This window comes from Macaca fascicularis, chromosome 3, assembly GCF_037993035.2.
Source record: "Macaca fascicularis isolate 582-1 chromosome 3, T2T-MFA8v1.1".
Lineage (NCBI taxonomy): Eukaryota > Metazoa > Chordata > Mammalia > Primates > Cercopithecidae > Macaca > Macaca fascicularis.
In genome coordinates, this window is record NC_088377.1 from 38,479,607 (window position 1) to 38,489,929 (window position 10,323).

At 38.1% G+C, this 10,323-nt stretch overlaps 1 protein-coding gene across 1 annotated transcript; it reads right to left on the reverse strand.

The window, feature by feature from the left end:
* Positions 1-1,386: 1,386 nt before the first annotated feature.
* On the reverse strand, positions 1,387-8,996 carry LOC135969819 (beta-defensin 109-like). Its single transcript, XM_065541128.1, has 2 exons — positions 8,939-8,996; positions 1,387-1,592 (listed from the first exon to the last, which is right to left on the reverse strand). Exons 1-2 carry the CDS (start codon positions 8,994-8,996, stop codon positions 1,387-1,389), a joined length of 264 nt encoding a protein of 87 aa, XP_065397200.1.
* Between the last annotated feature and the right edge of the window lie 1,327 nt (positions 8,997-10,323).

Sequence of the window (10,323 nt, forward strand, 5' to 3'; positions counted from 1 at the left end):
TGTCAGTTGGCCTTCAGCCAGGAGGTGATGCTTGAAAAAGACTGGCAGCTGCGGTGGTAGTGGTGAGATTTGGACTTGCCTTATGTTACCCATGGTAGGTACTCTGGTGTCTCAGGGAATGGGTAGAGCCAAAGGGCTTCTAAAAGTTTCTTCTGTTATTTGTGTTAATCTACCAGGGTAGGTGGTTGAGCAAAACCAGGTGGGAACTAGGTCAGGTAAAGTGATGCTCTGGCTCTCTACATGTGGGACAAGCAGTGGCTCCAGTGGGAATTGGAAGGCAGTTCTTGGGCCACTGGGGTAATTTTCCAGAGAGAAGTGAAGCTGCCTCTGCCTCTGTACAGGGAGAGTCCATATGAAGAATGGGGAGTAGCAGCTTGGCAGTAAGCCCCATCCAGCTCCCACACCCTTGGCAAGGCAGGTCTCACACCCACAGTGTTCCACTGGGAGTAGCTAGCTAAGTTTCAAGAAGTCTGAACTCAGAGCTCAAAACTGACCCATACCATAAGCCTCTCCTATTGAGACAGCAACTGCAGCTTTCAGGCCACATCCCTCCTGATCCACCTGCAGAGCAGGGGCATCCAGCTCCTGTGCTTGCTGCTGCATCACACGTCCCACTCACCTCTCAGTTCTGGCCTGAGGAGTTTGTCCCCTCACAAGATTATATCAAACATTTCAGTTGGAAGGTTCTCTCAACCTGTGACCACCATTTGAGTTAGCTGGCAGACTTCTGGGAGGTCCTCCCTGAGGTAGAATCAGAAATGGCTTCCCTCCATCCTGCCAGAAACTGGGAACGTGCTGGAGACTCAAAGCACATCCCAATACCACTCCTCATATACTCGTCACTCTTCACTAAATCAACTCCAGCCCTGAGTAGGATTAAGGCCTTCCCCTATGGCCTAGATTGATAGGTTTCCCAATGGAAGTGTATATCTTACAGTCAGTTTATCCCCCTCTCACACCCTCGAAACCCAAAATTTTCTGCCTAGCTTATAGTGTAACCTGCATCCTCCTGCTTCTTTCAAATGGTCTGTGGCTTATTTCAATTTTCCTGTTAAGTTCCTCTGTTGCTTCTTGAAAGAAAGTTCAGTGTGAATCTCTACACACCACTTTGTCTTTCCAAGTGCATGAGGCAGGCTAACAATGCCTTCAATCCACCATCTTGGAAAACAAAAATAACAGTTTTCTCATTTTTAAAGGTTTTGTTAAGATCTGTTAATGACTCACAAAGAAAACATATTGGGTATATTTGAAATTAGTATTTATTCATTCATGTTGATAAGTGAAAATACAAGATGGTTATCAAGATGGAAGTACTTAATATGTATATTTCAATATTCTTAGATGCAAAGAACTTCACTTTTGATGTATTTTTATTTTACATCAGTTTCATTTCAACTTAGGTTTAAGGGGTTCTTGATAATCTGACATGATAAGTGGTGTTGGAATTGGCATTAAAATCCACCATGCTCTACAGCACTTCATCCTTCTTCGGCAGGCACCACTTTGATCTTCTACTACTTTGCAGACATCTCTTCTGCAAACACCAGACAAATTGAGACAATGACCTTCAGCAGCACCCAAACCACCTCTCACTGCAGGAAAGAAGATCCAGTGAGATCTACATCGTCCACAAATGGAATGTAAATCCATAAACACTCTTAAGTAAGAGAATAAATTTAGTATGAGCATTTTTAGGTGGGAGTTTTTGAAATGGTTGCTGCTCACATGTCAGAGACACATGCAGATTAAGAAAGGTAGTAGTTCTGATCCTGGTTAGGCACAACAGTCACGGTCTTTTTGGTGGGGGAAAAGGGATGTGGGAGGGGATGGTACATCTTCATCTTTTCCTCTAGGTTTTCTCTCAGAAATGGCTGTTGCTTACCGCAGGGCAAAAATGCCAGTGTCTTCTGCCAGAGTGGGTTACTGAGGGCCATGGTGGTTCCACCTTGTGGCTGATACTGATAGTCCCTTTCTGCTTTTTTTCGTTCCTAGCCAAAAAAGATGTTTCTGCAGTCTCAGGTATGCTGATTTCAGCAGTTGTTTTTTCTATATGGCTATTCAGTTTTTTTTTTTTTTCTTTCACTGTCTCTCTCTCTTTTTCTTTTCTTTTTTCTTTTTTTTTTTTTTTTTGGCTTCACTGTGTTGCCATGGTTTCTTAAGTGGTCCCTTGAACCCTCCCAGTGCTATTTTGGTTTGCACATAGCTATCTATATATTTTTTCTTGGGGGAAGTATAGAGTTAAAGGTTGGTGTATCCTGCTCTTGCTCCCCCAAGTGATTTCATTCCCCCAAGCTAATATTTCAGGCTTTCAATTTATCCGTGCTTTCATCTGTCCAAACGTAAGTGGAAATTACTTTTTCTCTCCACATTTAGATTTGCTCTGTCTACTTTAATTGCTAATAGTGTCTTAGTCATAGGATAGATTCGTTAGAAAAAAAGTATATTTTTGACATTATAAATGATCCTTTCAATTTGTGTCTAAAAGTGGAAAATATTAGAAAGCTTAACATTTATTATTGTGTCCAGACCAGTATTTCCTCCAGATGACCTTTATTACAACAAAGATAATTTAATGAAGATCTCTCTAATGGTAAAGCTGATGGCTTTGTGCTATTATAATATCCTTAAAATAAAGTGACAGTCTAGTGGAAAGACCATCTAAAGCAAGGGTTAGGAAAAAATCAGTTATTACCTTCATTTTGGTCTCACTCTGCATTAAGAGTTTTCATTGTGTCAAAGATTTATTATTCATTAAGTAACCAAATGTTCATTTAATAGTAAATGGATCCTATTAAAGATGATTTTTAAAATTATAATCACATTACTTTTATTCACATCTGTCTACTGATGTCATTCACAGATGAGAATGGTATAACGTTATTTTATTTTTTTCATTTTGTCACATCTTTATTTACTTAGGTTTATGCTGTATCAAACAATGTATGTGTGGGAGTAATGGGTGATTCAGGAATGCATGAGGGGGAGGTTTAAGCTCTTTAACTTCGAACAATTAAAATTAGCAACATAATATTGAAATACATGCATAACACTCAAGTAGTACTTTCAAAATAGTGTATATTTCCTCTGTTTATTTGTAGCTTTTAAACCCAGCTAGAAGTATTCTATTTCTTTTAGGCACCATAAGTCTGAAAGTGTAGTGAAAGCTACAAGTAGTAAATGATGCTAATTCATGTGCTCCCACCTGTGGAAGAATTGAATGTCTTAGATAAAAAAAGATGGTGCAATTGGTGTACCAAGTATCTTAGAATATAATTTGGTGGTGGCTTTTCTGTTTCTGTAGCAGAGTAACATATATAATATATCCAAGTCATCAAGTTATTTAAATATGCCTTTAAACAGGGAGAACTGAAAATAATACTGTGAATCCTGGTAAGCATTTAAAAATAATGAGGAGAATATTGCCTTTACAAAGTCAAAATTTGTCTGAATACAACCCATATAGCAATTTCATAGCAAAACATTTCCTTCAATCCTATTAAAGTCAGAAGGAAAAGAAGAATGTCCACTGTCAATGCTGTATTAATATAGTTCTAAAAGTTTTGAACAATGAAACATATTATAAGAAGAGAAGTCAGAGGAGACTTGAGCCCATTGTTTTTCCTCTCCTTCTATACCTCCCAAAATACCATTGGAATGTTGTAACATTTTGAAGAATCTGTAGTAGTGTCCCAAATCATAGAATACTATGAATGCATCTGAATCTGAGATATCCCCAAAAGGTACAAAATAGGTGTGACTAGAATGAAAGAAAGATTTAGGCTTTTGGCCATGACTGCAAGTTAGCTGCTCTCAAGTGACTGCTGCTATAGAACAAATATATAGTAGAGGATCTCTTTGAAACACTTCTATCCCTGAAAATGGTTAGGCAAGTTCCTAAAATATCTCCTCTTGCAAACACAAAAATAGTCTGTGAACTGGAGCTTGAGCAGTGGGCACTTTGTACTGGATAGCTGATGGAGGGGGGTGAGGGTTTCCCAGATCTTCTGGGAAGATCTGCTATGATCAGTAATGCTAATGATGGTACTACTGACTCTTGGGCCTTCAGAAATTCCAGTTTGTTAATGCTGAAACTTCTATATTGAGTTAAAGCATTGTGTCAGCTTCACAGAGGAAGTCTGGATAATAGCATTCTCATTTCAGACCATAAAATGATGTCAGGTTCAGGATGAACAATGAGTTCAGTATTAAAAATGATCAGGTAAGCAAGAAACCATGAATAAAAGTTAATGAAATGAATAGCATATCTAGACCCTTTAAAACTAAATATATTGAAATCATCAATGTGGAGAAATAATTAAGCAGGTGTGTATCAATTGTTTAAAGAAACAATCTACTATTACAAAGATGTAAAAACAATAGTAAAACAATATAGATGATAGAAAAAATGGGCAGGTCTGTCTGGGCATGGTGGCTCATGCCTGTAATCCCAGCACTTTGGGAGGCCAAGATGGGTTGATCACGAGGTCAGGAGTTCAAGACCAGCATGCCCAAGATGGTGAAACCTTGTCTCTACTAAAAAATATATATATATATAAATTAGCCGAGCATGGTGGCGGGTGCCTGTAGTCCCAGCTACTCAGGAGGCTGAGATAGAAGAATCGCTTGAACCCAGGAGGTGGAGGTTGCAGTGAGCCAAGATCGCACCACTGCACTCCAGCCTGGGCAACAGAGTGAGACTCCATCTCCAAAAAAAAAAAAAAAAAAGGCAGGTCTGAAACAAAAAATAATTTAAAAATAATGCAGGTTATTAATGATATATTAGACACAGGTAAGAGGATAACCAGTGAAGAAAAAAACTGTTTAAATGATATACCCAGAATGTAGCATGGAAACACAAGGTCTAACATTTATTTAATTCAAATATGGGGGGAGAGAAGTGTAAAAGGATTCACCATTTCAAGAGATTCTCAGAAAGAAATTAAGAAAAGGTATAAATCCATTGATTCAAAGAATATATTTCTAACAGATGATATAAAAATCAACTCACTTTAGTTAAATTATAAAACATTAAAACCAAACACCAGACCATACAAACATTGAAAAAAGGATAATTTATAATGAAATAATATTTATCTGATTATTAAAGAAAGAAAGAGAAAGAAAGAAAGAAAGAAAGAAAGAAAGAAAGAAAGAAAGAAAGAAAAAAGCATTAGTGAGGGAGAGTGAGTGAGAGTGAGTGTGTTTGGGCCCCTACTGATGATGCTAAACTATCACAAGCCCACACTCAGCCTTTCAACATTTGCTGGAGATTCACTTGTTCACTCATTCACTAAAAATGAGTAAACTAGTATCAACAAATGTCGAGAGAAAATAACTGTTAATATAGAATTGGGTACTCAGTAATGCTGTCTTTCAAGATCAAAAATAACAATATGAAATTGACAGATAAAAATTAAAATTGTTCACTACGAAGAGATCTGCAGCAAATAAAATTTCAAAGGCTACATATCAGAAAGAAAGAATTTAACCCAAAAGCTGATACTAGAGTCAACTTGGAATTCCATAAATATCACTAAACTGATGATAATAGTAACACTTTCTGACACGTGGGGATTCTGAAAAGAAGTGAACTTTTACTTTTGTTTAGAATTTAGAAAGTTGTAGAAAAATGCTCTTGCCCTGACAAAGAGAATAAGCTGGATAATCTATAGATCATAGATTTCATTTTGAAACATAGAACTGAGGTCTCAAACAAAGCTAATTAACTTAAATTCAGAGTGATGAAGCCCTGCTGAAAAAAGAACGGATCCACAGATGCTTTGTGCCTAGCTGAGTTGCAGCAGCAGAAGCAGGAGGAAGCTGCCCTTGATGGAGATAACAAGGAAACAAGTGAATCTCCAGCAAATGTTGAAAGGCTGAGTGTGGGCTTGTGATAGTTTAGCATCATCAGTAGGGGCCCAAACACACTCACTCTCACTCACTCTCCCTCACTAATACTTTCTTTCTTTCTTTCTTTCTTTCCTTTCTTTCTTTCTTTCTTTCTTTCTTTCTTTCTTTCTTTCTTTCTTTCTTTCTTTCTTTCTTTCTTTCTTTCTTTCTTTCTTTCTTTCTTTCTTTCTTTCTTTCTTTCTTTCTTTCTTTCTTTCTTTCTTTCTTTCTTTCTTTCTTTCTTTCTTTCTTTCTTTCTTTCTTTCTTTCTTTCTTTCTTTCTTTCTTTCTTTCTTTCTTTCTTTCTTTCTTTCTTTCTTTCTTTCTTTCCTTCCTTCCTTCCTTCCTTCCTTCCTTCCTTTCTTCCTTCTTTCTTTCTTTCTCTCTCCTTCTCCTTCCTTCCTTCCTTCCTTCCTCCCTCCTTCCCTCCCTCCCTCCCTCTCTTCCTTTCTCTCTCTCTCTCTCTCTCTCTCTCTCTCTCTCTTTCTTTCTTTGGAGTCTCACTCTGTCGCCCAGGCTGGAGTGCAATGGCGCAGTCTTGTCTCACTGCATCCTCCGCCTCCAGGGTTCAAGCGATTCTCCTGACTCAGCCTCCCAAGTAGCTGGGACTACAGGCGCATGCCACCATGCCCGGCTAATTTTTTGTATTTAGTAGAGACGGGGTTTGACCGTGTTAGCCACTGACCTCGTGATCTGCCCACCTCGGCCTCCCAAAGTGCTGGGATTACAAGCGTGAGCCACAGCGCCCGGCCCCACTAATGGTTTTTTCATGACCTATCTTGTGTGCTCCTGGGTAAGATCGGATGGAGAGCAGAACTACCAGATGCACTTTTGAGGGACAGCCATGTAGGAACTGCTGCAATTTGAGGTGAGAGCAAGGTAAAGGTCTTACTGTGAGAATCAGGTAAAATCCTCTGTTACTGGGGAGTGTGTGAAGGAGCTGAGACAATCCCCCTTCACTCTCTTTTCTCACAGGTGCATAAGCAGAGGGGCCTGATGAGGTCTGAAGGCAGGGCAGGGCAGGTAGATGAGAGAAGCTGATTCTCTGTTCTTTCTTTGAGTGTGAGGCAGCTACTGCCCAAGGCTGGGCAAGGGATGGGAGCCCTGAGAGATTCTTGAGGTGCAGAGATAGAGGCTTGCTGAGGATGAAAGTGTACAGGAGAGCTAAGAGAGGCTCCAGTGCTGACCATGGCATTCTGCAAGAAGAGAAAATCTGTATGTAGTGGTTTATGAGGGAAAATCATGAGTTCAGTTTTGGATATCTATGACTTTTGAAATTCAGTGTCCAAGTAGATATACCAGTTATGCAGTTGGATAATTTATTATAAGCCTGCAGTTCAAAAGGAGGTCCAAAAGGAGAATTGAAAAGGATGAGACTTGCTGAGCCCCTCCAGAGTGTGTGGTGAGAGAGAAGAGAAAAGAATCAGGCACTGAGCTCTGGAGCTCTCCAATAGGAAGTGTGATGGGAAAAGATGAGGAAGAAACAAAGGAAGCCGAAGTGGTAGCTCCAGTGAGATAGGCTGAGAATCAAGTGAATGTACCGTCCTGGAATCCAAGTGAAGAAAGTATACTATGAAGAAGGAAGTGATTATTTGTGTCAAATGCTGCTAATAGGCCAATTAAAGTTGTAGTGAAAAATGATCATTGGACCTAGCAATATGGAGATTATTGGTCACTTTGACAAAAGTGGTGTCAATAACATGATTGAAAAAAGGGGAGAGAGCCCAACTGGGATATATTTAAGAGACAATGAGAGGAGAGGAATTGAAGACAGAGAGTATGGACAACTCTTTTAAGATTTTTACTGAAAACTAGAGCAAAAAAATAGGATGACAGCTGGCATCAGAAGAAAAGCAAGGACATACTTAACAGCATATTTGTATGCTGATGGTAATAATTTACTAGCATAAAAATTGATGACACAGTCACAACTGATGACACATGATATAGTGAACTGCAACAGGAAAATCCCCAAGGTACACAGCAAAGAGGGAATATAATACACAAATACATTTTTTTTTTAAATGATGTGAATCTCTGAAACATCTGTTTTGACATTAACTTTTCATTCCTGCAATAGTTATTTTAAGCATGTTCTCATTTGTCCAGTGTTGCCAGGTTATTATAAAGTATATTAGACTTTATGAAAAACATTTTTTAAATTACTAGTTTTTTCTCATTCGTTTCATTAATTTATATTTTGCATTTATAACTTTCCCTTTATCTTGTTTAGGTTTATTATGCTTTTTTTTTCCCAAAAGCCCTCAAAATGCATGCTTAGACCATTAAATTTTAGCCGGTTTAGTATTGAAAGTGATGTTACCCATTTCTGTGTGGTTACCTGTAATATACCACGAGCGGCACTTCTTGGTGTCTTTACTTATTATTAATTCACTTGTCTGAAGTTCCTTTAACTCTCCTTTCTAGTCCTAAGTTTCACTTTGCAAATCATTTTTTATTCATAGCCACGTAAAATAGAATTTATTTTGAAAAGTCTCTCATATAATTTTCACTTATTCTAGGATTATAAGTTTTCTGTTTGTCTCTTTGAATAAAACTTTCAGATTTGTCAACACTTATTTAGCAGTAGCTCCTATTGATAGAATTCCATCCATCTCTTTTGACCTAGTGAGCAAATATAATAATAAATGCTGCTGAAATTCAATCCTGTCAGATCTAACTGCCTGCATATAAATTTCCAGGTCCCACAAAGGCATCTCATTGAGGTCACATTCTGTTGTATCCTTACTTTGTGTCTTGAGATGCCTTAGTGGGGCATGGAAATTGATATGTAGGCAGTTTGATCTGACAGGATTGAATTTCAGCAGCATCCATTATTATATCCACTCACTAGATCAAAAAACATGGATTGAATTATCAACAGGAGCTACTGCTAAATGAGTCTCTTTTCTATTTTTCCCTATTATAATCCTAGTGAAGCTGTAAATATTAGGTTCTTGAACCCACAGGACTGATTCTAGGATCTTGTCTGGCCAGGGATATAGCCTTCTAATCTGCAGAACCTTATAGTAATCAGCTACCAACTTACCTGGGGATAAAAGAATTGAAAAAAGAAGGAGAATAAGAAGAAGTAAATGGAGTCTCATGGCTGAAGGGCCAGCATCAATGTGGGTTGAGCCTGGAGTCTCTGGACATCGTGGGTGTGGGCCTTTTTGTGATGCTGTCTGAGTCTGTGATTTGTTCTTGGTTAGTAGAGACTAACGAAAAAAGAATAACTAAATCTCCCACAAGAAACTTCCAGGGACACACAAGTATATAAATGTGGTGATATCTCAATGGATGAGAAAGCAGGTGAATGCTATTTATTTCCAAAAGACTCAGGATGTCTTATTGTCACCTGCTTTCTTTATTATTTTCAACATGCACATGCAATAATCATTGCTCTTACTTTAAGTATAAAGTATTGTTTGCCAGGCAATATAGTAGGAACTGAAGTAAAATTGTTATACAAAAACTGTACGTAATTAATGGATATAGTTTGGCAAATTTGCACATATATATTACTCTTGTTACCACAACCAATATCCAGGTAATAATATACCCATCACCTCCAAATGTTTCCTACGTCCCTTTATTGTTGTTGTTGTTGTTGTCAGAACCCCTAAGATCGACCCTCTTAACAAATTGTTAAATACAAAATACCTCAGTAATAACTATAGGTACTATGTTTTAGAGCCTATCTCTGTAATTGACTCATTTTGCATAGCTTCAACCCTTGAACAATAACTCCCCGTATTGCTCTTTCCCACTCAATAAAATACCAAACTCTTTCAAAGCACATTCTATATAATCCACTTTATGAAGCTTTTTCTAACATTCTTCTGTATGCTCTCCCTCAGTAAAGGGAACTACTAACATAACAATTACCTATTTTGGATTTTTGTGTCTCTTACATATATTCCTGCATGAACCCATTTAACACTTTATCTCCCATTATCTTAATATGAAGTAAAATAAAACTTGAAATGATTTTAAAAATGAAATCACAGAAGGGCTTTGTAAAAGTATGATGTACCATTGCTTATTTGTAAGAATTCAAGTGACATTAGGGGTTTTAAAACATCTTTTGTTTTGATTGGTTCTTTGCTTGTAATCCTTGTGTCTTGCATATTGTGGGCACAGGGTCTTTCCCAGCTATTTGCTTGGGGAAGATTAGTTAGAGTTACAATGAACACCAAAGGCTATCTTGTCTAGTAACTTACCTTCCAGATGAGGAAATGAGCTGAGGGAAAGGAAGAAACTTGCCCAAGATCACCCAGTGATCAAGTGAGGAAGGTGATAGGGACAGCACTAACGCTTGGTATTCTGAGCCTCATTCTATTTTCCTCTCTTGCCCCTTCTCTGTTTCCTCCTCTTTTCCCCAGCCTTCTAAAGAAAACTTTGCAGTTCTGCTGCAATGTCTACCTAAGGACA

Coding starts and splice junctions, on each gene's coding strand:
- LOC135969819 (XM_065541128.1), bottom strand. CDS start 8,996: ATGAGACTCCATTTACTTCTTCTTATTCTCCTTCTTTTTTCAATTCTT. Junction 1,593..8,938: donor TTCAATTCTTTTATCCCCAG/GTAAGTTGGTAG, acceptor TCTTTCCTGCAG/TGAGAGGTGGTTTGGGTGCT.